The 27,934-nt window shown below is 42.2% G+C and overlaps 2 protein-coding genes across 17 annotated transcripts in view; one reads left to right on the top strand and one right to left on the bottom strand.

Moving 5' to 3' along the window:
* The window catches only part of tmod (tropomodulin), a 46,299-nt gene that overhangs the window by 1,605 nt on the left and 16,760 nt on the right, over window positions 1-27,934 (top strand). Inside the window, exons 1-2 of one of the 16 annotated variants that reach the window (NM_170506.3) lie at window positions 12,194-12,376; window positions 14,241-14,538. The exons of 11 other annotated variants lie outside the window; for them this stretch is intronic. In NM_170506.3, coding sequence (NP_733385.1) covers window positions 14,407-14,538 — 132 coding nt within the window. In that variant the 5' untranslated portion in view covers window positions 12,194-12,376; window positions 14,241-14,406. Of the gene's footprint in view, window positions 1-4,747; window positions 5,230-12,193; window positions 12,377-12,767; window positions 12,957-14,209; window positions 14,539-27,934 lie in introns of those variants that run through there. 4 more of the 16 variants (NM_001260444.2, NM_001202390.1, NM_001170306.2 and 1 more) reach the window with 4 other exon arrangements.
* Window positions 20,343-25,988, bottom strand: CG34155 (uncharacterized protein). Its single transcript, NM_001043313.1, has 2 exons — window positions 25,766-25,988; window positions 20,343-22,738 (listed from the first exon to the last, which is right to left on the bottom strand). The coding sequence occupies exon 2, from the start codon at window positions 22,547-22,549 to the stop codon at window positions 22,406-22,408; it is 144 nt and encodes a 47-aa protein (NP_001036778.1). The 5' UTR covers window positions 22,550-22,738; window positions 25,766-25,988; the 3' UTR covers window positions 20,343-22,405.

A 27,934-nucleotide genomic window follows, 5' to 3' on the forward strand; every position in this document is an offset into this window, starting at 1 on the left:
ATACATCACACACACCGCGGCACAGATATAGACGGACATATAGGCGATTATATACACATATACATATGTATGTATATGTTCGGCCACACTTTCTATAGGCGACGTTGCCGGGGGAAAGCCAACAAAAAATACAAATTTTGCAGCTGTTTGATTTCGGCGCAAATTATCACAAAAGATTTCAAATGGCATGGCGTATAAAAAAAGCTGGGAATTAAATTATTATTAAGCAGAAATCACTTAAATACTCGATGCCGAGCTATGCCAAAAAATCCCCACACTCGAAGAGAAATGGCAAAAAAATTAAATGCAATAAATTCTGTGCCGCCAACAAATGCAGAGGCAAAAAAACAAGTATCAGACCAAAAAAAAAAAAAAACAAAAAAAACATCGAGAAGAAGGCGAAACAAAAAATAAATATTGAGGTTTCCGTGTCTTGCGGTCTGGCGCGCACTGGGCGAAAGTTGGGTGGTGCCGCATGGGGCGGGTGGTGCAAGTGGTGGGGCAGCAATTAATTGCCACAAATCGTTGCACAAAATTACAAATTGCATTTCCGGCTTGGCGCGGCGGCCACGCACTTCCACCCGTATTCCCCACTACCGCTACCCCACCCCAAACCCCGCAGAAAGTCTTCGATTTTCCCGCCGCTGTTTTACGACTGTCTGGCCCCCCTCGCCCCTCGCCGGGCGAAAAGCAAAACACCGCCCGTTTTTCTTTCGTCGAGTTTTATGGCAGCCAAATTAAATTTGCATTGCAATTTACTTCTTTTTGGGTCGGCCTCTCGGCCTTTTCTCGTTTTTCCGTTTTGCCGTTTTTATGGGCCCGAAATGGAAATGAAAACGCATGAGCTCAGCCAGCCGGAGTCCTGCGAATGGGGCAGGGATAAGGATGTGCTGCTGCCAGGGCATATGTTGCCATATACACAAAACAGGATCGTATGTGCCTCGCTCCGAGCAGCTTGCCGAACTAATTGCGCTGCCAAAGTCCGGTTTCCTTGCCGAAGCTCATGAACTGCTGAACTGCTGAACTGCCCAAGCCAGCTTTCCCCGCTCACTTTCTCCCGGCGGCATTTCCTGGGCGAAAGCGGCTAATGAGTCACGTACCGTTTTTGTCATTTTTATGCGCTTAACAGGTCAAAGTTCCAGCCGCAGGGATACGTGACCAAAGTCGAGTTTGAGTTGAAAATGCAAAATTAGTTAAATAAAGTCGGAGATACGCCGGGCACTTTCTCCACTCCCCATCCCCACTGCCTTTCGTTATCCTTAATTCGAGGCGAAGCGGAAAACTGTCATAAATTTCACAGTTGATTTCACCGTTGTTTCCTGATTTGATTAGCTCATTAAACGACGGTAATTTGTGCGGTGCGGGGTATGGTTCAAGCCTCTGTGTATTTGCTTATAAACTAAACAATAAATATTAAAGAGAATGACTAAATTGAATAAAATATTCATAGAATATTCATGATTGATTAGTTTCAACAAAATCGAACTCTCAATCTATTGTCACTGAAAATTCAACATCAAATACGCCCAATTTGCGATTATTAAATTATCTGATTATGCGCCATTTAATGCAAACATTATGGAAATGCACCACTATTTAATAAACACCCAAACGAGCGACTTTGCGGTCGGAAAGTTCGGCCATATTATTCCTGCCGACTGGAATGTAGTTAAGCAAATCTTTGCTCAGCTCCGCCGTTCCAATCAAATGGGGCATGCTAATTTGTGCAACAAGCCGTAAACTCACATAACCGGACACCACATCCATATTACACATGAGCCCCATGCGGAGATTGCTGGGATAATGGAATTTCCTGTGGCCTCCAACGTCCATTGTCCTGCTGTCCCGTCCAGTATTCTCTTGATTAGACATCATAATATTGAACGGAGATTAATTGGAATCCGTGAGGGGCCAGCTCAGCTCCGAACGGATTTATTGTAGTTGGTGATGTTTTCGGGGAAAACCATTCAGAGTTTTCCGCCCGATTAGCCTGGCCACGGATATTCCGCTGGTTGTCGTGGACCACAGCGATTTTCCCGATGATTTTATTGCGCTAGCTGGCATATTAAATTGTTTTGAATTTTGCCAGCGAACTCCGCAAATGCGGCCAACCACAGCGCTAATCAGCGCAGGGACAGCTGTCTCTGCACCACCCACTATCCCGTCGCCTGGACCACCGACCGCACCGCCCACCGCACCACCAGCCACTCCCACAGATCCCTGCGCCCTTCACCCCCTTTTCATTGACAGCTGTCAACGCGGTGGCGCCTCTTGAAGTCCAAACATATATTTCACTGGCAGCCACTGAAACGTGTGTTGTGTGTGTGTGACTACACTGAGATATTTTTTGATTTTAGGGTTTAAAACTTGTATTATTCGTTACTAATATATATACCATATACCGGATAGGTTTTTTACCCGAGTTGTTTAGTTTGAAAAGATCGAGAGTTATGGATGTTACCACAAATAGTGGTACTAAAAAAGGGCCACTCCCCAACGATTTCTCGCAGTGCATGGCAAAGTGTGTATTGGTTTGGTTGAAAGGCGTGACACAACAAGACGACATTTCAATGTCAGGCGTCTCTTGGCCTTTGACGCTCGCTTAGCTTCCATTCACTTGTTGCAGTTCCCAAGGAGATTTTCCCAGGTCCCACCTCCACTCCCTCGGAAAAGAGAGGAGAAGCCCACACCCACCTCCAAATTTCGAGTACATTTGGTCAGTTATTTATGCGCTTCGCTTTCATTTCGGTTCGCTTCGCCTCGTTCGCGGTTCTGTGTTTTATTTATTTGTGCCTTGGCTGTTCAAACAATTTATAATTTTAATGCACACACTGGCCCCGCCACTGAGCACTGAACACTGAATACAATCGAAATATGTTTATATAATTGAAAAGCAAACGTTTTGCGTGAAAACATAAGGCGAATATGTGCGGCGTATATGCTACAGCATTCATGCTGGGGTATATAAATAAAGCTGCCAAATTGTGTACACGGGGCGTATGATGAACGTGCCATTTATTTTGCCGAGCGGTTTGCCTTCTCTCTCGCTCCGCTCGCGCTGTCTCACTCTGGCGAAAATCCGCCTTATGACTGGCATATATTTCATTTAATTTTCAAACACTTTGCCCTTCTATTTATTTATCCAGATCAAATCGAAAACCGCTCCTTCGAATCCAATTCTTTGACCTGCCGCAACGGAAATTTGCCCATTGCTCAGCGTCTTGAAATCCCCTGGATTTCGGATTTGGATTTTGCAGAGCGTTACATCTCCGCCAGAACAACAAACAAATAATTTCATTGCCTGCCATAGGCTTCCGCCAACTTTGGCCGGATATTCTATTGAGAATTTATTTCAATTACATTGGGGCGCGCCGCAAAAATCTCGACAAATAAAATTCATTTACAAAATGTTTTGCGTAGTTTTCTCGGCTCTGAGCTCCGAGACAGAAGGGAAAAAAGGGGGTCGAAAGAAGGTTGTAGAAGAGCTCTGTCTATTTGCAATTGGATGAGGAAATTGTGCAGATTTTCCTGAGCTCTTCTAGAGTTTCCAAAGCCCGAAATGCAAATGAAAATAAGCCAATTAGTTGGAAATTGGCCGAACTTAAGGGATCACTTTGATTAAACAGAAGCAACGGCCTCAGGTTATTAGCATTTCGCTAAAATTAATACAGTAACAGTACGAACGCAATTGGCAAATTAGTTCAGCTGAACAAACGTTTGTCTAACCCAATTCAACAATAAATTACCAACAGCCCGACGACTGCAAACTGACATTTGCTTGTTTACACAGAATCATCTTGCGTTTTCTATTTTCCATTTTCCATTTTCTATTTTCCACTTTCCCCCTTTCAAACGCACGCAGATAAATAATCCCCATAAATTACTATTTCCACTTGATGATGACCAAACGAGCCACTGACCCCTAAAATCCGCTCCATAATTCCATATGCCGAAAATTGACATTTGGCCATGTTCTCAATTGACTTGTTTTTCAATGGTGCAGTGCAGAAAATCTATTCATTCGGTCTATCCATTTGTGACTATCCCGCCCTTAGGCTCAATTTCTACATTTCAGGTGGTTTATACAAATATGAAACAGTTTTGGAATTCACGATTATCAGGGGTACTTACCCATTTTGAATAAATATTTGCATTGTTCAATGCGCTTGAATGAAATGGGGAAAATTCAATATGTAATTAGACATATTGTTAATTCTTCAAAGGATTTTCTGAGAACTCACCCACCCATCGGCATTAAGTTCAACTTTTTAAATTAATTCAGCTCTCGCATTTGTTTTTCCATCGTGAACCATATTTTTCGTGCTGCAAATTAACGAATGTAATTACTGCAGTCTGGCTGCAATTTGCGGTTAATGCGCCCATTAATATTGAAACGAAAAGCGGCACCGGCTTTAATTGCGGCCAAGTGGCCATAAGTTCGAGTTAAGAGGCCTCCTGCAGAATCGGCCACTTGGCCCTGACAATGGATGCCATTTCCATTTCCGCTCGTCGGAAAAATGAGGAGGAATTTACGTGAATGTGAAAGGCGCGCGAGGAATATTAGCGAGAATGCCAGGAATTTGTCAACGGCGAGAAATCGAAAGTTAACCCCACTCTGGTCTATGTAAATATATATATATATATAGAGCAGTATTATAGTATCGAAACAGCAGATACTCGACGTCAATTGGCACTTTGATTGCATTTCGATGCAGTTTCCGACTTGAATTTGCGCTTGCATTCGGTTAGTTGCATCGCAAAAGCCACAAAACAAAGCAGCGCGCATCGCGAGCCAATCGAACCAACCGAAACTATTGATTTATATAGATCTAGCCCAGCCAGAATGGAATGGATTGGAATGGTTTAGATTGACCAGTCTAGCAGTCAATCAGCCAAATAAATAGATTAGTTTCGTATCCCTCCCCCGATTTTCGTGACGTGCGATCTTCTGGACATCCGCGTGTGTGTGTGCGTGTGTGCCAGTGAGATCCAAAATCTATATATACCATATATAGCTTCCCATTCAGCGCAACACTGAGATATTTCAATTGAATTTCTGCGCAATAGCCAAGATTGCCCCACACAAGATAATTTCTGTTTTGGCAAAAGCGGATTAGACCCCCAGTTACCCCCCTTCGGTTCCCCCCACCGCCGGGGCATCAATAGAAAACCACCCAATAGAAGCCATCAGCAAGCCAAGCAGTCATCATGGCCATCACAGACGATGCGGTAAGTCGATCCCCGGGGGGCACAAAAACGGAACTCGAGAGGTCCATTGTTGCCAGGGATTTATTTGAATGTGCTCGTCCATGCAGTTTTCATTAGAAATTTGAGGCTCCGAAGGTGCACCTATTGTTGTTGATGTCCGTTCGGTGTTCAATTGAAATTAGGGACCAAAACCAAGGACATACTATAGAACTAAAGCTTGAATGATGAATTTAAACATGTTGGTTTTAAAGACTTAACCCCTTGGAAAACCTATTATGTATAAATATACTCGCATTTCAGTCCTCCTTTTTACCACTGCTGTTTCTGTTATGAATCACTTTTTAATAGGCCACCTCTTCAATCACTCCCACCCGATTTGGTTAGAGGACGAGTTAATCTCATAAATTACCTTTTCAGTTACTCAGCTTCACAGCTTCACCGCTCGTGTCCTTAAAGTTTTCCCACTCAATCATTCGATCAAATTGTGTGCCACACTTTCAATGGTCAGTTGGCCAGTCTCCGCCACTCAACAAATTAAAACCGCTCGGGGGTGAGAAAATCCATCGACTTAGCTAACTGTGCCGCACGAACAATGCCCCCAAACAATTTCCTCCAACAAATTTTCCATTTTCCAAAAAACAACCTAGCGAGCGGCTGAAAACTTTTCCCTTGCCTTGCTGTTCTTGCTGCTGTATGTTTTCTTTCCTGCGCTTGCCACTTAGGTGCGAAAATCACTTGTCAATCTTTTATGTAAAGAAGTCGCCGTCGTCGGTGCTTTTGTCACCTGCACCGCCCTGCGCCACCTGCCACGCCCCTCCGCTCATCGTCGCCTCTCGTTTCGGTTGCTTGGCTCGTAAAATTTTGTCGTCTGCTTCCGTTTTCTTCGCACTTAATTGTGTCTGATCTGCACTGCAAGAAACACTTTTGAATTGAAAAATAGTGTTCAAGTCTAACTACAAAGCAGATCATCTGAAAGAGAAAGAGAGTGAAATATACCTTAAGTTCAATTACTAACTCTTAAGCATGCTACTCTAGCCAAGCCCAAGTTTTTTTTTTTCAGTGTAACTTTGGCAGGCGTTGTGCGTGCGGCGTTGTATCGTGTTGTTCGTGGCGTTGTTGTGGTTCAAGGTGATTCGACATCGACAACGACGCTTCGACGCATCTTTCAATCAGATATCCTCCGATTTTTCCCGCCCCCTTTTTCCGCACCGCCCGACCCCGGGGGGCAACCCGTTGGGTTTCCCACTGCCAAGGACTCCGCTTCGGTCGCCCGCTTTTCTGGCTGCCTTTTTCCTCTTTTGCTTGCCTTGGCTTTGGTCTGTTTATTTTGGCTGCGGGTTGTTTTCTGCCATCGTATTTTTCACTTAATAAAATTGTTTTCATTCGGTTCGACCGATGCCTTAACTTAACCGCTTCTTCTTGCCTTTTCAATATGTTTAAAAATAAACGACGACTGCCGCCCCCTTTCCCGCTCGGAGTTTTCCTTTATTACTTGTACGCTTAGCTGCTATCGACACACTTCTTTATCTGCCGTCGGCCATTGTTGCCTCAACCGCCCCCTGCCCCGCCCCTTTGGCCCATCATCTTGATGTTTGTGCTTTGTGTTGGCTTATTAGCAATTTGGCTAAGCAGTTTGCGGTCTCCTTCGCAGAGGATCGCTTAGGCAGCTCGGAAAAACGCTGGAAGAAATATTCAAAAATATATAAAAGCGGTGAAAAAATTCCTTTTTAAATTAATATTAAATATTATGAACAGTATATTACTATTATTTATTTTTTTATTGTTTTCATTTTAGCAGATTTTAATATGAATATTTTTTCCTTCATACTTCATACTTGCTGATGACGTGACTTGCAAATATTTATATCTAACCTTGCAGTTTCTGTGCAGTTTTTCCGACTTTTCCTCGAATAGCTTTTGTTTTCTTGTTTATCCCTGCTACTCGGCTCTAATCAAGAAATGTATATATATTTACTCTCAAGCTAATGCACATTGTCTTAATCAAAATTTTTACCTGCAATTTTACCTCCAGCTTTATTCTTATTTAATCAGAGCGCCCCATGAGCGATTGAGATTTTGAGGTGTTAATTTGATGAGTGCTCCCCAATGACTTTGGGTGTTTTGTGTGGTGTTTGGGGCTGAATGCATTAGATTGATTAAATTCAGACTACGGTCACTGCAGTTCCCACGCACTGACCAGATTTTCACACACAACGACCAACTTCCCGCCCACGGCCACCCACAGCTGCAGCTGTCATGAATATTTTCCCACCCGCAACACCCAGTCCCCAATCCCCAGCCCCAGCGCGTTGGATGGTTTGAACATTTCGGAAAATCATTTCCCAGCGCCATTTCCCCATTGTCTTGTTCAGCATGCAGCGTTCGCGCAATCAATCAAAACGCGCCATGCAAATGGGGAAAAGAATAGGAAACAGACACATGAACCTGTTTATAAGCAATAAAACGAAGATTTTATGCTCTTGTTTAGTGCAGAAGAAAGTATTTCATTAAAGGAAAACTGGTTGCCAAAGATAAAAACGATTAGCCTCGGGCATAGTTTTACAATTTTTTATTGAAATTGTACTTTCTGAATTGTGGTTATACATTTAATTTATCATTTTGTTTATGCATGCTTTTTGCTTGGTCCCATATTACACAAAATCTGAATTGCCATGTTTCAGTAATGGATTTAATTACGCATGTTAATAACTTGCTACTTTTGGTTCAAGAGCGCTGATTTATTTTATTTAATTTTCTCTTCACAACGCGAAGCAAATTAATTTCATTCCAATGAATAATTAACTTATTGTTAACTCTATTATTTATGATGCCGTGATAATTTCGGTTATTCTGGTCACTTATCAAAACGCTGATCCTGAAAGTATGCAATGAAAAGGCTGCTCTTCAGTTATTAATATCCAAAAGGGAGTGCAACTTTTACGTATGCCAGGGAATTTTCTTGCCCGTCTCCTCGGTTTCCCTTTCTATTTTCCCAGCCTGACACCCCAATCTTCTCCAGATTCTCCAGACTCCAAGCAGAACCAGCAGAACAAACAAAGCAAAGTCAGCGAATACTGCGGATATGCAAAGGAATCGAGTGAAATGGCGAGCAAGCAAAGCAGAAGGCAAACAAACACCCACATATGTGCATGTTCTACAAACAGAGATGGCTGACAGCTGAAAATGCTCGCAATCTATCACAACATACAAAATATGTTCCAAAAGATTTTCAATTTATTTTCACTAAAACGATTTTCCCCGCTTGCTCGTTTTCCCCGCCGCTGGTCGAATGCATTCGGCGATATTGTCGATGGTTTTGCAATAGAGGGAACCGAGAAAACACAAAGAGCCAGTGAACAGAAAATCAATGAATAGAAATAAAATTGAAATGCGCGACCAACTGCAAGTCCGAGCGAAGTTGATCGCCACATGTGCCTCTCTAATTAGTTGTCTGCCCCCAAAAAATAGCTTGGGGAGGTGGAAAGCCCAGCAGAGAAAAGGAAAAACTGATCCCGGAAGTGGGCGACGACATTTAAACGCTGCGACATGTGAACAACTGCAATTTGATTGCTAAATCGGCTCGCCTCAGCTATTCTGGGCCACACTTCTCGAAAACACACAGCTTCGATTCTGGGAGCGCTCAACGGGGCGTATGATTGATATTCGACACACGACAGCTTTCGAAACGTTCTTCGAAAGAGAGCGTTTACTACTTGGAACATTTGTAACAATTAATCAAATTGTTATTCACTCAAATAATGTGTAGTTTGAATTTCTCCTTCTTTTCATAGCCAATTTAACCAAATATGACTTGCAGTCTTTTTCAATCTTGTGATAATTTCAAAGTGCGTTTGTGTAATATACTACCCACTGTCCAAAAACTATTAGCCGCAATCAGAAATGCATATAGCCAGGGGACAAACATCCATAAAAACGTCAGATGACTTCGGGTCCCAGGCCATAAATCAACTGGCCATTAGCAGGGACCAAATAAATTGGGAAAAATTATTAATTTACACGAGTCCAACATGCAAGAACAAACGCCTGCAGGAGAAACCACTCGAACAGCTCGTTAAATGCAAATTGAAAATCAAAAGGCAAAGCTGAATCTTTCGGCCTCCGGGTTTATATATTTCTGTCATTTTTATGGTTGTCAACGCCTGATGCTCATTTTATGGACATGTCTTTAATGGACTCTATAGAAAAGATATTTTCGAATGCATACATTTGTAAGGGAGCCTAATCAAAGGGTTTTATTTATATAATTGTACATAAAACTGAATATTTTTATGGGAAGATAAGGTAAACGTGTTTCAACAAAAAATGCATGCGTACAGCGGTTTTTTTGCCATTACTTGACTAAAAATGGTCATATAGCTAAATAGATAACTTTTTTTTGCATCTAATTACCAATTCTTTCACGCCGTAAAACATTTGGACAAATTAGGAAAAAAAAAATTTTTTTCAAATTTTTCAATTTTTATAAGGGGTTACATCATCAAAATTTGCAAAAAATGGCAAAAAATTAAAATTTTTAAATTTGAACATTTATTGATTGGGAATTTAATTAGGAGTAAAATGAGATATGCAGTTCAATTTTTTGACCATTATTTCCGATATTTTGGCCAAAAACTGAATTTATCGTTCACATATATATGCAATATGTCTATATTTGTATTTAGAGACCTTACCCGAAATTGATTAAAATATAGGTTATAGTGGTGAACTATAGATGTAAGCTGAACAACTTAAAAAATTAGTTCGCATAATATCTTTAAATGTGGGCCCCAGCAGAAATTGATTCATTGATGGACTTGGTAGGTCCATCCCATAATCCCTGAACTTGTTTTTCGGTCCCCCTCCCCCTCCCCCTCGTTGAAAGACTCACCAGCACACTTTGACAATAACAAAATCTATAAATAATCCACCGAACACTCGGTGCTCTCCGCTTTTCTCTACTATATGTAGCAGTGTTTTTCGGGAGGGCGACCCCAGACGAGGTGAAATTCTTTAGCAACATTTCTGCCTTCCATTTGATGTTTCTCTCTCTGGCGTTCTTTGTGTTTGATTATTTAAATTATAACCTACATAATTTTAATGGCTCGGAAAGAAACATATATAAAATTAAACATTATTTATGGGGCGTAGACAGGCACATGGTCAGGCGAGCCAAACATTCCTCCGCAGAAGCGAATAACGAGGGGATTTTGGTGGGCGAGGAAAGTCCTGGGATTCGCTCTTATATCCCTTGTAACCATTATTTGGCCTTTGATACAGACGAACTTTCTGACTTGGATTTCCTTTGTGAATTGCTCGAATGCCTGACTGACTCCACTGGCTTGGAAAGTATATACATATTTACCTGAATTACTTAAGGCGAATTCCTAGAAATTAAATTATCCAAATCATTACAAGTGGATAGGGTGAGGTCTCTTTTCCATTCAAACTTTAAAACCCACCTTGCGAGCGGTGAACTCACCTTCCCCACGCCTAAATCGGAAATGATTTACCTTGAAAGCAGTGTGGTCACTCAGCTAAAACTATGAATCAGGTGGGAGTGAGGCGGCACACCCAAACACTCACGAACACACTCACACACACTTCACAGCCGAATAAAAATAAATAAAAATAAGAAAAATAAAGGAAAAGGCCGCCGGAGAAGAAGAAGCTACAGTTTGCTCACCTCAAGCTCTCCAATTTGGCATTTATTTTCATTTTTCGGCAGGAGCAGCAGGTGTGTGCGTGCCGAAAGAGCTAATTATCGAAGAGAAAGGTGCTCTTAGCACACCTGCAACTCTTTCACAGTTTGTGTGTGGGATATCCGGTACGGCTGTGTGCGTGAGAGTTTCCTTTGCGGCTGTGTGTGTGTGTGTGTGCGCATAGAACACCTTCAGCGCGACAATGTCAATGATCACTTTTGACATGAGGCAGTGGGCGGAAAATTGGGGGGAAACTCACCTTGACTCACCTCGCCAATGCCTTCCAAACTGCTAGTGAGTTTTTCTTTCTGTCAATGCACTTTTCCCTATTTTCCGCATGGCGGGGTTAAAGCCCTTAACGCCTGTCACACCCTTTCCACTTCCGGTGATTTATTTTCCACCTTTGTTTGTAAACATCGATAGGAAAATGCAGCCGTATTCCCCCATTAATGCTTTCCATTTTTCTAGCCTGATTTTTACCTCGCAGTTCTGCGCCCGTTTCCATTTTCCCCCTTTTTTTTGCGCTGCATTTGCATCTGTGATTTTTACATCAACATGCTGCAAATCCAGCTGCGAATTGGAAATTCAAAAATCATTTCACTGCATATTGATATACACAGACACACATTCGAACGCACACAGACGCCTTGGGCTATAAATAATATTTTATTTTCTTGCTTTTTTGGGTGGAAATATCCGAGCGTTTTATTTTTAGTAGGCGCTGTGCCTACAAATCGTTTGTTGTTGTTTATTTATACGAACCAGCTGGAGGGGGTTTTCAGTACAACTTTGTTGGTCGAAAAGAAAGAAAAACTTTTTGCCCCGAAGCGGGAAAAAAGTAAAGGCGCAGCAATTAATTACACAGGCAAAAGGACAGCTGGGGATTTGGGATAAAGCCACCCTTTAGCAGCGAAAACCCAATCAATGCTATTCAAATTAAATGAAAATTTTGGTTTAATTAAAAGCAAACAAATCATTAGCCGAGATTTCCGCCATTGAGGCCTTCATTTTCCGACCGATTGCCAGATTGCCAGATAAGTCTTGGGAAAACTACAAGATTTTCCTGGTGCACTACAACGCCATTTGTCCACTAGAAGCTAAAAATACCCATAGGCAAAACGCAATAAGCACGCGACAAGGATGATGGAAGAAAATAATCGGAGCAGGGGGAAAGCTGAAAGGGGGATGACTGATTAACACCCGGGAAAATATCAAAACAAAAGGTGAGACAAAGGCCAACAAAGAAGCCAAAGTAACATTCGATCGGGAAGTGTGATTGCCCCATTCAGTTGGCCACCAAAGGCAGTCGCATCTACACATCGAGATCGAGGCAGCCAAAATCAGAATTAAAATTCGAAAATCTATATTTTTTTGGCAATTTGCTTAATTTGCTTTTCGTGTTCCGAAAAATCGTGTTCACCTGTTTTGGCAAGTTCGCGAACAACGGCGCTTCTGAGCGGAAAAGTCAAGTGAGAGGAAGGTGGCATACAGACTGTCACATTACGCATACGACCCGTTGACAAGAGCCGCAAAGGGTGGCGAATAATGCGAAGAATATGATAAAAAGTGAAGGCAAAATGTGGCAATAGGCAGCATTTTTGCACACACACACGCAGCACATAAAACAATAAAATAAAGTGTATAGCATAAGAGAGCTTTTCATTTTGAAGATGATGAGCGAATTGCGGAATTTTTCAGCTCCCCGCGGCCGCATTAAGTGTTGATTGTGTGCGCCGCTCTATTGGCCAGCTCTCTTTCCTTTCGTGAATAGCGGCACCCCACTTTTCCCCGGGTTTTCCGCACATTTCGACTGGCAGCGAGTGGCAAAGAAAATTCGGGCAACTCAGTTCGTTCGACGCGCGAGGCTGAAAAACTGTGCCCGACAAATGTTGTTCCACTTAAAAATTTGCATGCCAGCGAAGATCCAGCCAATAATGCCATAATACCCATCTGAAAACTCGTAGAACCCACGCGCTATCAATGCAAATCGAAGCCGAAACAAAAACAGGCACAACAAAACACCACACAAATACAAACAGAACCAAAAAAGTGCAACACCCCACAGAACATGCAACCCAAATCAAACAAATAATAATTCAACACACGCCACAAAAAACAACAACATCGACATCAGTGATACTAGAAACAATTCAATGAAAACAAATGATTTTCAGCGGCGTTCTCGCCTGCTGTCCATAAAAGTGCATTAAATGAAAATGCTTTTGATACAAAACAATTTTCCCACAAAAACACACGACACGAATTTAAGACCCGCTGAACACAATTCAAACAATTAAAGCGCCGAAAAACTGCAGTTGGCGAATAAACAAAGGCCACTCTTTAAACCATGAACTTTTTCACTCAACCAAAAATATTTTTGCAAACAAGTTTTTCTTTCTTTTTTTATGCATTCATGAAGTGTGAATTTTAAAGTCACTCCATTTTATTCCACAATTTGATTCACACAATTTCGAAACACCCAAAAAAGGGACATTTGCACACACAACAACAGACCAAATTTAACCACAAGCTCGTTTCCTTGGAAATAAAATAAACTCATCTAATATTTAATCTTAATAAAATGAAATATTTGTCAAATACATACGAAAAACTTGTCTTCGTGATTTGTAGAGAAATTCTTAGCCAACTGCATAAATATTTTTATGGTTTTACATTATCGTTCTAAATTCAAAATGAAGAACACAATATGGAATATATACATGGGTATAAAAATAATTTCTTATTTTTTTTTCAATTGTGTAACTGCGGTCTCAAATCCTTTTTCAAAAGCTTTTAATTTCTGGATGAATCCTTTACACGAAATTCCATTAATTGAGATGTGGTTTATGAATATTTCTTTCTTAAATTGCGGAAGCAATTTACTTAATTATCGAAAAAGTTTTCGCCTATACTCTGGGTAAAGGATAGAAGTGTACGCTGCGGGAAGAGGTCGCCTTTCCATAATTCATGAATGTCAAATCCGTATTTAATTTATGGATGAATCCCCACGCCTCTGGCGGATTTATAAGTTCATAAATCTACGTCCATTGCCGTTTATTTACAAATAATTACAGAATTTAATTGCCGCCCAAGTTTGGCGCACGATTTGCACTCGAAAGTGTTGCTGATGTTGTTGGTGAACGCGTTTAATTAATTATAGCCAAGCATTTCACTTTTCGGGCCAGCTGCAGCGATAAATTCTCCGGGAGAAAGAGAGATCTGCGAAGAAATAACAAAAATCAGCGCTCGTAGCAGATAAATAAATAAATAATAAATAATATTTTATTCATATGCATGCGCAGATATAAAAACAAAATTCAAATGTGTTTCCAGTGAAAATGAGCGAGAGAAGATGTTAGTGACTCACACTCAGGCCGTAGGAAAAAATTCAAGAAAAATTATACGATAATATTTGTGCAGAGCAGAGTGAGAAAAGAGCATTTATGCAAAGAATTCGGGGCTAGAAAGGATTACAGCACTCGAGAACACACGCATCACCATGGCAGACACTGCCAAAGACAAGGACGTCATCGACCAGGAGGACGTGGAGGTGGAGGAGCAGGAGGAGACCACCACCACCACCACGACGACCAAGAAAACCTCCCAGTGGCACAAGACTCGCACCACCAAGGTACGAAATGGAAGTGTAGAAAAGTGGGAAAGTGGGAATGTAGGTGGGAAATTCGCCCCCGCCGCCTGTCAAACTGACAAATGCCCGACGGATTGAAAGTTCCACTCGTCGTTGATATTTCCGAGAGAGCGTCATTGTGTCTTTAAGAAATTCTTCATATTTTCTTAGTCGTGGAAAAGGGAAACTGTCTGGGAAAAACATAAGCGAAAATCCTATTTTATTGGGACGTTTTGTGAATTTACTGGGTAAATAGTCACGAGATTTTAGCGAAAGCCATAGCGCTTATTGTTTATCAACTTGAGTTGTAGACTCCTTAGGCAACAAGGTATGTTAAAATATTGTCCTCCCCTCTACACACAATCCTTTACAGCAAGAAGGATAATTATTTAAAGCAAGGTTGCGATTCTTCTCCCTGGCTTATTCATCGATGGCTAATTAACTAAGGCATTTAGTGACGCTTTTGCGCCTGGCTGAGTTCCCGAAAATAAACAAAAACCGAGACACATTAATCACCATCGAGGCAGAGAATTTCCCCCAGGTCTCGACTAATGTATGCACATACTTTCCCGGCGAGCAGGAAATTCTGGGAAGGAACAGCTCGACCACTAAAAGGGTTCCCAGTTTGAAAAGGCAGGAAGATGAAGCATTTCCAGGTCGCTGCGTTTGAGGAGCCTTTTTTTTGGGGGGGGGGGCTGCGAGATGTGGGGGGTAATCTTTTTGGGGCCGAGAATGGCCAGCCCACAATTGCCGTTTTGATTGTAGCCAGCCACATGGGATTCAATCTGGTGGTTTCGTTTGCTTTGCTTTCGAGGAAAACCCTGGTCGCATAAATTACTTGGTGGTACTATCCGAGTTTAGGGGGTGGTAATTTCGGAGCTACTTAGGTGTAAGAGATTCTGGCCCACCTGTCGCTACCGGAATTCAAAACGTTGAAGGAGCAATCAATCAAGCTGTAAAGTATTTATTAAACGATATTATGGGGCTTACCTGCCGCTGGTAAAATGCAGAAATTGAGGGAGGAAAATCACCTTTCCACTTCACACGTACATGTGGAAAACGGAGCAGCTTACATATTTTTTTTTTTAATAGCTTCATTGTTTCGCTTAACAGGATTTCATTTCACTTAATGTACCAACACTCTCGAAGCCAGCACACCTCCGTCTTTATAACCAACACCCACCCACTCACCCACTCACCACGCATTTTGTTTGCCAGCTTGCTTGTTTTTCCTTTGCCCAACGGCATTTTGGCACTGCCTTTCTCAAATCAGCAAAAAATAGGGAAAGGTTCAGGAAAAGCAGGGGAAAATAAAAGGGCAGGATGAAAGGAAAATAACATTCTCCAACTGATTCCAGCTGGCGCAGAGCAGTCCTATATATGAGCATTCCTACCGACTAGCATTTATAAGTACACCCAAAGAAAGTATCCATAACTTGACATGCAACCGAAAGAGGTATCAGCAATAGTGGGTATCCTTTCACATAACAATAAACAAAATAGTGTAAATGTTATACTTTCAAATAACGTGCATAGATTTCCATATATTGCAAGTCCTTTGAATTGTTCTCTGTGTATCGCCCGAATAGTTGACTTTTTATCCGCAGGTTTTCATGGCAGGCAGCAATCAAGGCGCAACAATAACAACAGCTACAGCAATCCACACACACACTTCCGCTCTGTCGCTTTTCCAGGCTTTTCCTTTTCTTTTTGCCCCGTCCCACCCACTCCGTTCACTGACTTTCAGCTCTGGGCTTTCCTTGGGAAAACACCGGGCAGAGTTTATCAGGCAAGTGGAAGTGAAGCAGTCAATGCAGTCTGCGGATCGATTCTGTAGCTTAAGCCATTAAAAAGTGCAGTAAACAGGAAATCACAAAAAAATAGCTGTAGAAGTGAAATCCTGGATGAGCACGGTGGTGATACAAATATCCTTTAAGGAAGTCGTGTCAGAGCTTTTTATAGGTTTTTTAAATTGTGGGTTGTCGTCTAGCTGAAAGTTAACTTTAATAGCCTCTTAAATTCATTTAACTGCTTCGTTCTACTTCGTTCATAATAGTTTGGCGACGAGATAAATTTATAATTATCCTCACAAAAGCTATTTAAGCTTGCCACTTTTGACACACTCCAAAAGCTTGAATTTGATTCATCAACTCATAACTGCACTTAATTTTGAATGTGATGATGATTTACATATTTTATTGGGTTACGCTTTAATTGATTTAAGAGTGCTCTTTAAGCTCACATTTCCCACACTTTCCTCGTCTCTGGCCCCCACCAGACATTTTCCATCTGGCCCTTCACGTTCCGCACCTCGTCCTGCGACTAAGTTGCCACTTTAGCCGGAGTCTCCCCTTGTCTTCTGTGTGTTAATTTCTTTAACAGTTTCTCGTTCTTCGTTTTATGCGTTTTGACGCGTCACCTCCAAAGGCGCATTTCCCCAACGCGAACTCCAACCATCTCGTAAACCGTTGGACAGGGAATTTTTATCTTTTAATTAAAAGTGATGCGACGCCGCATTTTCCCGGGATACCCGACTCCCGAGCAGGACTTGGCCCACTTTTGCACCTTCGCATGTAGGTGGGCATTAATTAAGCATTTTACGATTGTTTCCCATGTGCAAGGTAAAGGGAACGGGGGTTGGGGAAGGAAAATCCAAGCCAGGGACATAATGTGGAGCCTCCTCAGCAATTTTGTTTTATTGGCCGACTCCTAATATATAAATGTTTATATATGTAATAAAATAAATTATATGTTCTTCAAGTGGCTCGTCGCATGGCGGCAGCTGGTTTCCACTCATTTTGTGCAATTAACTTGGTCAGAAGAGGGAACAAAGGGGCTTCTGGGGACCATTAGGGTTCAGTCAAGAGGCTAATTGGCTGCGAGCTGCTTTTGGCCTTTCGGGGCTGCAAATTTCGAATGGGCGCAGTAATCAGATAATAAAGCATTTTGTTCACAGAGGATATAGATTCTTGGAATTCATGTGCGCCATACACACAATGTGTATCTATAATGTGCCAACTCATTGGCCAAATTTGATTATATTCAGTTCGGTTATTGTTTTGCTTTCTAGCTTAAATTTTGCATATAAAACGTGGCAGGCGTTAAGCGATATTAATAATAAATGTGATATGATTAATTTTATCTCTGTAATTAGGTATTAGGTAAAATATCACAGATAATAAAATTATAGGTACTTTTCGTCTTATTTCCCCATGTAAATGCATTTTTTCTTTATATATATTTATCTCGTACCCCATAAATTTGTCTAGACAAATTAAACGAACCTGAATGTATATATATATCTCAAATATATTTTCACCAAGAGCGATTAACCAACATTAATTAACGACATTTTAATTCTAAGTTTAAATTATACGTTAATTGTGTTTAGATATTTCTCCATTGCATTTTTGCATATTTTTCTGTTAATTTGGCCAAATTGGATCGATTAGGAATTTTAATTATGACTAAAAATACTCGAATAGCTATTTGTCTGTTTAATTATTTGTTTATCGGTGAAATCGTTCATCTATGAAATATTTATATATGTGGCACATGAATAATAAACTAATTTGCCTCTTTTGTTTGCATTCTCTTTGCAGGTAAGCAACATATCCACGCCCAAATTCTAGCACTTCCCCGAGTAAGTTTAGTATTCATTCATTTAAACAAATGAAACTATCCATTCATATACCCGCTCCATTGTTTGCTACTTCAACTCGATTCCGCGGAGCGATCAGATGGAAATATTTCAAATTAGCTATACACATTTCGGCTGGCCAAGTTAACACAGCTGGGAGAAGAGCAAAAAGAGCGATTCGATTTGAAAATAAGACACAGATACCACTGTATATAGCGTATATATTTGTGATTGTGCATGAACAAGCAGTTATAAATAATTTCTGGCAAAAAATCAGCAACTTTTTCCGTTGATCTCCAAGTATAGAGCGTTGGCTCGCTGCCAAAGCGAATTGCGCATACGCCGTGTGGTCCATTCCTATTTTCCTATTAGTGTGTGCGTGTTGGTGTTGCGTGTATTAGATAATATGTGTGTGTGTGTGGTTGATCTCTCCCCACATTTTCTATGGAGAAACAAAAATGTCTCTTCGGACTTTTGATTTTAAGGGAGCCGCAATGAAGACTTCTCTTTTGTTTGGTGGTTTATTTTGATAGTCGACCAGTTTTCCCTCATTTAGCTGATAGGTCAGGGAAGTGGGTGGTACAGAGGGGTGGGGGTGGGAAGGACCCCTCCCCCGCAGCTGTCCACGCTGCCAAATTGTTTGTCAGCTTCTCACATTTTCACATCGCATTTTCAGCACATTTGTTTTTTCTCTCAACTGTGGCTGCTGATTTTCTTGGTGATTCTGTTGTGGCATGGCTCATTAATTTGCGTCTAATTAGTTTTGATTTTCGTTTGTCAATTGGGTGGAACAAGGACTCATTTTCCTACTCCCTCGACCCGCCCCCTCAACTTCCGCGCATCATTTTCCTCAGCTGACTTGACTTTGGCAAAGAGCTTGTCGCTGCACAGATCAAAGTGGGCAGGCGAATGACACAAAATAAATATTAAATAAATATGAAATAAATGGCGCGAGTTGTTGTCCGCTTTGCCCATATAGCCGTTCGGATTTTCCCGCATTTCCCTCTCTTTCGAGTGCTTTCCCGACCTTCGACAGCTGTCGGCCAATGCCAAGTGAAAAATTGACTGTCGGCTGTCTTAAGCGATTTTCGATGGCAGATCTCGGCTAAGTCCAACTCGCATCACGAATAAAGCATTATTTTTTACTTACCCTATTTTTTTCAAAATAATATACACCTATGACGAACAACACATATGCTAAAATCACCAGCAATTAGAAATGTTTCTTTATGTGTACATATATTTTTGCATCCCATCCCATTTCCCATTCGTTTCGTTCCATTTGTTGACCAAATTTGGTCAAGGCGCAGTTCATTGTAATGCAATAAAATTCGCAAACGAGACCAGCGACAATAACAATAGCAAAAATCCATTTCCCTGGCATTTCAGCTGCATGCCCCCTTGCCAACCCGCTTCCCTCTGCGCCACTGCTCTTTGTTCTTGTTGGCCATCATGTCCACTGGTCTTTTGAAAGCTCAGACATCTTGGCATGCAATAAAAACAAACCCCAGAAGGAAAAGGGAAAAAGCAGCAAAAATGCAGTGGCCCCGGAAAATTCTGTGGGTGGGAAGAGGGAAGGCACAAGCTTGTTGCATACAAGGAAAATAAAGCAGATGGGAAAACAGGGAGGGCTCTGCTTTTTGCATTCTGGACGAGAGCCAAAAGTTTTGTCCGAGGACCCAGTGACATGACAAGCGGTTTCTGCCGTCTTTCCCGCTCCTTAGAGCTAAATGGCTGAAATAATGTATTCATTTCTCCTCATGCCAATTGCCCGATGCCATTTAACACTTCCTCAAGGGGCTGCAAAATGAAAATGGGAACGTTAATGGACTGGTCACTCAATTCGCCAAAATGGACGAGCCCAGGGGGCTAAACAAGCCTGGGCCGGCACAGTGGGGTTAACCTCGATGACGGATGCTGAAAAGGAATCCCAGATGATCCTGTGGGATGACTGCATTGCAAATGAGGTGCAGCTATCCCTCGGTTTGTTGACGGAAGACTCCTCGTGGTTACTTAAATATTTCAAGGGAATACCAAATGAATTAAATATGGTAGCCGCTCGTCATCACTAGGAATAATTTCACTTGATGAAATTACGAAAAAACCTTTGAGTTTACATGCAAATCAAATCAAATTAAATTTCTGTCCCAATAAAATGCACAGCTCTCTCCTTTTCACCAAAGAACATTTATCTGCATTATTTTATTTATTCGACTTTCGTTTTAATTGTTCAGATCTAACTACAAGTTCGATACAATTAAGGGGCTTAATATGTTTTTTTGGGCTGCTGAGCACTTATCGATCGACAACTAAGACTATTATTGTTCGAATGTATATATCATATATCTAAGTATGTATAGTGGAGTATATAACCGTACTCGTAAAATGTTCCTCTATATTGGATTTTCGTTTAGATGTAAAACTCTATAATTTTCGATTAATACATTTTGATTCTCCTTCGATATGAATGGTGTGTGCTGGTGTGTGTGTATGTGTGTGTCTGACTTCTCTGTGCTGCGTTCAGATTAAATTTCAATTTAAATTTTCAGCGAAACCCCTCGAAAAACTCTCGGCAAACTTGGCCCACATCCGCTTAGAGAGCTCAGAGCATTTGATGAAACTTTAATTTCCATTTGGACACACTGACAGCAATCAAGTTAAACTGCCCCGGCAAGAGTTAAATGCCCGACCACGCCCCCTCTCGGCACCCGCCCCCGTTTTCCGGACCCATTGTGAAGTTTCAATGCCCGCTTTCAAACGGGGTCAAGTGTGTATATGCCCCTCGAGGACTCAAGTGCTCAGGCTCGAAAGAAAACAATAAAACGCGCTGCGGCGTGCCAAAAGGAAAAACAACCGAAAAATATGAAAGCTACAGAAGCCAGCAGAGAAATATAGAAAGAAAAACAGCCATTGAACAAAAAGAAAAAACCCAAAAAGGCTGAAACACTGCCGCCTCGAGTGCGGCTAGAAATCGATAGAAAAAAAAAAAGTCAGCCCAACACTTTTCAATTGTCGGAAAATTAAAACGCCCCATTTAAAGCGGGCAGGGAAAACGGTAAATGAAAATTTCTCGGTGTCACATTCAATGCATTACTTTAACAACAGAATGTGAATTAATTTTGTAGCTGATGGAAAATCGCAAAAAAAAAAAGACTATAATGAAAGACAAACAACGGAGGTGGCAGCAAAGTGTTCAATGAAAAATGCAAAAAATTATGAAATTAATTTCTGCTCTTTATTCGCTTCCTCTAGCGGTGGCAACTATACTGAATTCTTTAGCTCCTGCTGCTGCGGATTTTTCAGTGGTTTTTCTTCGCCTTTTCCCGTGGCGACTTGCCGCTGTGGAAAACTTTCTTTATGCAGAGCAAAAAAAAAAAAAGGACGACAATATCAGTGGCTCGGGTAAATGAAAAACTCGCAGTAATACGACAATGCGCCAAGAAATATTTTCAAAGGTGTACAAAAGAGGCAAACAAAATTCTTTAAGCATCTGGATTTCACTTAGTTATTTTCGAAATAAAAATCAAATAAGCTGCAATATGATAAACTAAAAGTTCGTGTTAAATGGCACATTGTGTCTGAAACCCACTTTAATGACTTTTCTCTCTGTGTATCCATGTGTCTCAGTGGCGGTCGTGTGTAGTGGTGTGTGGCGCGTATTGTGCACTCCCAAGACTACCGTTACTAATTAGCGCGCAACCTAGTTTAACAGTTCTTCGAGGGTTTATCTTCCGCCCGCGGTGATCCCCCCTGATCCCTCCGCACCTCACCCCCTTTATTCCACCCATTTCCCCTGGATTTCCCCGCCTATTCCCTGCGCTTTTTCCCACTTTTCTCACTCAACTGAGAGTTGAACGTAGTTGAGTTCCTTTTCTTATTAAATGGAAACCACCGCGACTTGACTTGTAGCCTTTGCTTTTGTAGCGTCTTCATTTTCCTGCCTTCTTTTCCCACCCCCCCAAAGCTGCACCGGAAGAAAATATGATATCTTGAGCTTATTATGTGATCTCTATGCGTTTACGATGTTAATGCTTACTTAAATGCCTATTAATCAAGTTAACTCCTAGTTATTATGAATGCATTATTTCGTTGTAAAAACGAATATTGAGCTAATGGCTTATACAGTCTCCAGACAAGTATGTTTTAAGTATATATTTTGCTTAGTTATGTTTGATAATTTATTTCTCTGTGCCTTTTGGGGGCTCTGTGGGTGGGGAGCTTGTCTCCTTTCTAGACAAATATAATTTCATTGCGCTCCGCTTTGTTGGGCGACGGCTGGCGCTGGAAGGCGTAAACGTTGACGATTAACTGCGCCATGAAAATGAAGCAAAATAAAACGATTAGAACTAAATACAGAAAGATATCGCGCAGCATCGCTGGGGGTTGGGGCTCTTCACTCGGGCAGAGGCCAAAGCTCCAGAATCCGGCAGACTCCAGATGTCATGGCTCCTCGGCTGAGTTTCCCGCTGTTGCTTTTCCGGCTGCCCACCGTCTCATTGCCTCATTACGCTCGTGCGAATGGGAAATGGGCAACGGAGGCGGAGGTGGATTATGTGGTACCAGCTGCAATGAAAAGCGGAAGGGGAAATCGTGAGCGAAAAGCAGATGGAAATAACGGCCAGATTATTCATATACCTCCATCACGCACGCCTGGCAAAAAAAAATAAAGAACCAGCAAAGGAAACCCCAGTAGATAGAAACATATCATGAATGAGTGACAGATTCAAATGAGATGGCTACGGATACTCTTGCCCAAGTCGTTCTTACATTCATTACTTATATCAATGGATTCCTGTCCTTTCCAAAAGTGCGCTGTGAAATGATATATACTCTTAGACGAATCGAACTGAATTGAAATTCCCAAAAAGATTTCTACGGCACTTCCCTATATTAATGATTGGCTGTCCAGGAAATATAGTTTTAATGTAGCGTATTCAGCAGAGTGATTTATCAAAATTATGGCCACAAGGTTACGGAAAAATCTGAGAAAATATAAAGAAAATGCGGCGAACAGAGGATTATCTCTGGACAAGGAGTAGTCCGTTGCCTGGTTTCCGTCCTGTTCATCCTGCTCCCTGGAGAATTGCATGCTGGTCTCAATCTTTCTTTTTCCCCAGCTCCCTGCTGGCAACACGAAAAGTTCTGTCCCCACTTTCTTCACATTCCCTCCCGCGACTTTGCGACACAGGGAACAGCACACAAATTACGCATACGCCGCGTGGGCCGTCGAAGGGGATAAGACCGAGAGAGAATGGAAGATGGATTCAAGGATGCGTTGCACAATTGCATTTCTTGTTGCCAGATGCCACTGATGTTTTTTCCCCCTTTGTTGCGCATTTGTACTCGCCATGTTGCCCAATATGTTGGCAAAAAAAAAAGGAGGCAGGGCTAGTAGCTCGTAGCTCGCAGTACGTGGCATGGAAATTAAACAAATTTAATTTAAAACGAGCCGTCACAAAGGGAATTAGATTTCCAGATTTAAATGGCAAGTGGGAAATGGAAAAGGAGAGGTTTCCACATGAGCAACATGTGCTCGGAATGCATGCCACTCGACCCGACCCTTTGACCTGCCCCTCGGAATTCCCCTTTGAAAGCCTCTTCCCGCTGCATTCTCAACTTCCACTCGAATCCACTCGAAACGCTCTCAATTAGTGGGGAAATAATTTAAGCCAAATTGCATTTCAGTTGCGAAAAAGGATCAAAATCTACGAGTGAAACTAAAAGTTGCACCTGAAATAATTTAAGTATTCTGGCCGAATTTAATCCGATTGGCCTTGTTAAAAAAAATGTATGTTAATTGAGAGAGACGTATCTCCTAAACTAATATAAAATATTATAAAATATTGCTGAGTGCAACCCATGGCAAAAATGAATCCACCAGTTTTAAAGCACGATCCATTTTGCCAAGTGCACTTACTCCCTATTCATTCAAAAAAGGCTATGCGGTCATGAGTTTTTGAGCTGCATTCGTGGATTGAAATGCAAACTGCAAGCTGCCAACTGCAATCATCAGGCATCCGGCGACCTGGAACGGACATCGCAGCTGAAATCCGGACCCTTTTGCCGCCCCAAAAGTCCTGGGGCCTCTTTCAATTAAACGCTTATCGCATTCGAGGCAGTCGCTGAATAAGTTTTAGTGCTCGACCCCTGGAACTCTCTGCCCCACGTTCTATGTCCTATGTCCTGCGTTCCCCCGAAAGAAGAAAAACAATTTTGAAAAGGACGCTGCCACATTCCGTGGCTCGCACATCATTAGGCCAACTTGCGAAAGGACGAAGGGGCGGGCAGTTGAAACAAAGCGAAGCGCATCAAAGATTATGAAACTCATTAAAAAAGTTTCGGCGGGGCAACAAATCTAACAAGCTGAGGAATGTGACGCAGCTGCCACGGCCCCCTTTTCCAGCATAACTTAAGGTCAGGAGGAAAATGAAAAGAAAAGGGCCTGGGCGGTGAAAGTAAGTGGGGAGCTGGTGGCAAATGGCCATTGGGATTTGTTCTTCCTTAAGCTGTTTATTTTTAGCCTCCAGTCTAAGAGAAACGAGAAAAATATCTAAGTAAATAGCACACACTTTGTTCGGCACCTCAGAAATACAACTAATGAGATTATATGAGATTAAACAATCTATCTTATTTTAATTTCAATTCATTTTAATTTCTCTCTCAAACGAAATCATCACCAAACTTTATTTATTGCTCTGTGGTCACAAGCCATTAAACCAACTTAACAGCACTATTATTTCAGTCGCAGTTGTGCAGTAAAAAAGTAGTAAATAAAACCAAACGACTGCGTGATACCCCCTAATAAACGAGTCCCCGGGGAAGGAGCAGCTTGCAGCCTGTTGCGTGGAGCGGAAATGTGTGTCTCCTCTTGGATTTTCGAGCGCTTCATAAATTAGATGTCAAAGCCCAAGGATCAAACACCCATGGCAACATGGCAGCACGCACACGTGTGCCTCTGTTTATGCATGTGTGTGTGTGTGTGTGTGTGAAAAGGGTCAAAGGTTGTCAGAGGAGTTGGGCACAGGCAAGAATTTGCGCCGCTGGCAAAAGTTTTGCGGCGCCTGGCAAACTTATTAAAGAGTTCGAAGCCAAACAAATTGGCAAGGCGAAAAAGGGAAAACTTGCCAAGGCATTGCGGCCATTAATTTTCACTGGCGGCGCACACGAAATGCAAATGAAACTTTGCACAGGAATGTCGAATGTTAGCAGTCAGTCAGTCAGTCGGACGGTCGGTGAGTCAAGAAGGGGCCACAAAAGTCAATGAAGTGTTAAATGTCCTGCGGTGTTTCGGTGTTATCCTTATGTTGCCACACACACACACACGTGTCCAATTTCTGCGGTTCCATTTGCATTTCTGCGTGCTTGGCGTTCATAAATGCCCACAGCAGAGTAAAAAGTTCCCGCTGTCATATAATTAAAGCAGCAATGCCAGACAAGCCCGCGGCATAAATCACTAGCAGTTGGCTCTGCAGCTTCATTCATGAGTCTTCTGGCCGGGATTCCATTCATGGACAAATACTCCCAGCTCACGCACTTTTATGAGCAACATTATGTCCCTCCAACCGCCGAAAAAAAGGATGTACACGTTACCAATTTATGCTGAGCCGCTCGTAAACTGCCCAAAAAGGCAAAAAATCCACTAACGAGCCAAGGCGTAAACTCTTTTCCCTCAGTTTCTTTTTATATCACTTCACTTGCAATTCTTTTCGGTCCAACGCGGCGTATGCGTGATATTTCGTCGTTTGCGCTTAGCATTCGCTTTTCCCGTCCAAAAGTCGCGTTGTTTTCAGTTCGACGTTGCTGACGCGACTCTGGCTTTCAGCCGATGGAAGCCGCTTCTTATAGCAGTTCGTGGCTCCGGCTTCGTCCTTTATCCTTCGGACTGCCTCGGAAAACCTCACCAGTTGAGCCTCGCTTCGGCTGGCCACTCGGCTCGTCGCTCGTCCTGTCGGCCGGAAATTGTTGTTCAACAAATGCAAAGAGTTCTCAGTCAACAGGCAGAAAAACAAGGAACAAGTGGGCGATGGCATTGCACATCCTGGCACATCCTTGTGGACTGTCGCTGCAACTCACCGAGTGGTGATCGAAATTGCACTGCCCAATACAAAGCCTTTCTGGCAACATAAATTTCAGATGGATTATCAAAAAACTAAAATTACCTTCGAATACTATTTATGAAAACCCCTTTTCAAATCGATTTGTCGGTTACTAGAAGGACTACCCCAAAATTCCATCTCGTTTGCACAGCCTTCCGCCCTGTCATGTTTATATTTCCAGCCGCATCATAAGGCAAACATTTTAATTTGCCATGGCCTGTAGTGCCACGCCCCGCAAACAAACACCGCCCACGCAGGGGAGCACAAATATTGACACTCAACTAAGCCGGCAGGCAAACGATGACCAAAACCAACGTTGGCACCCCCTCTATATCTATATCTATATCGTTTTGCAGATCCTTCGCTGATGACGCCAATCATGTTCTCGGCACAGGGAAGTCGGGGGCGTGGCGGAAGGGGGCTTCCCTGCCGTCAGTTGGCGTGACAAGCAAGACTTTAGACTTACAGGATGCCGTGTAGCGAGGATGGGGATGGGGGGCGCCTCAAGCAGACATCGGCACAGTTTGTTATTATTTAAATCAGGAAGTCGACGAAATTTCCTGTGCCAGTGGGGCATGGCCAACAAATTGGCAGCTGACTTCCGCAGTCGAGTCAATTAAATTTTCCCTTTAAGTGATTTCTGTCGCCATCAAATGTCGCAGCTTCGGCTTCCTTCATCTCCTTTTTTCAGATTTCCCCCCGGTTTCCCTTCCATATCCCCTCCTCTAATGAGAAATCGATGTGTTGTAATTTGTTCAAATCCAATTTCGGCGTACGGCCGTGGCGGTAACCGTAGTCCGTAGTCCAGAGTCCGGACAAAGCACCTGGCCCCCAATCGTCACAGTATCCTGCAAGAACACTGAAAAAAAACATTAGGTTTTAACAAATCATTGTCTTATTTAGAATGCAGCATTTATTCAAAAATGCAAAGTACCATTTCAACCATATATTTTTGCATATAATTTGAATGAGTCAATTTTGTGCAGTGCATGTTGAGTACCGTTTTAATGAGTTTTTATTGCGCTTCAGGTGCTTTGATTGCTGCGATTTTTAACTTGATTTACGCGAGTTTAGTGAGCGAGTGCGGGGGGCCCTCCACTATTGATTTTTCAATTAAGCCGGACTCCCCTCGATAAAAGCCCCGCCAGCCCCCCAACCCACCGAATTCCCCAATGCATTTTGCATGTTTTTCGCGTGTTGCCAACGTTTGTTTTGTGAAAAAGCCGCCGAGGAAGGACTGTCTTTTGTGGCAAGTTTTATGCGCCGCATCCTGTGCACAAACAGAAGGGGGGCAGGCTGGTAGGGGGTGTAATTTGGGGGGGGGGGGGGGCTGTTCCACTGTACCGAGGGCCGCCTGTATATGCCATACCGCGTTGTAGCGCAATTTATGCGGTAATTGCTTTTTTAAGCGCTTCGCATTTATCTTTTCGACACAAGTGAAATGAGTTTCTGCCTCCTTTGCGTGCCTTTTGTCGATTTGCCACACCAGCAGCAACAGCAACAAACAGGGCAGCAATAAGGATAACAGCCTGCAAGGATATCAGCAACAACAACTAGCGGCTGAAACCTCCTGTCACAATGCCAGCGAAAGCCAAAAAAAAAGAATGCTCAACTACTTACAATGGCATTTTTATGACGTCTTCTATTTGTCTGCGCATCACGT

This window comes from Drosophila melanogaster, chromosome 3R (assembly GCF_000001215.4).
Source record: "Drosophila melanogaster chromosome 3R".
Taxonomy (NCBI): domain Eukaryota; kingdom Metazoa; phylum Arthropoda; class Insecta; order Diptera; family Drosophilidae; genus Drosophila; species Drosophila melanogaster.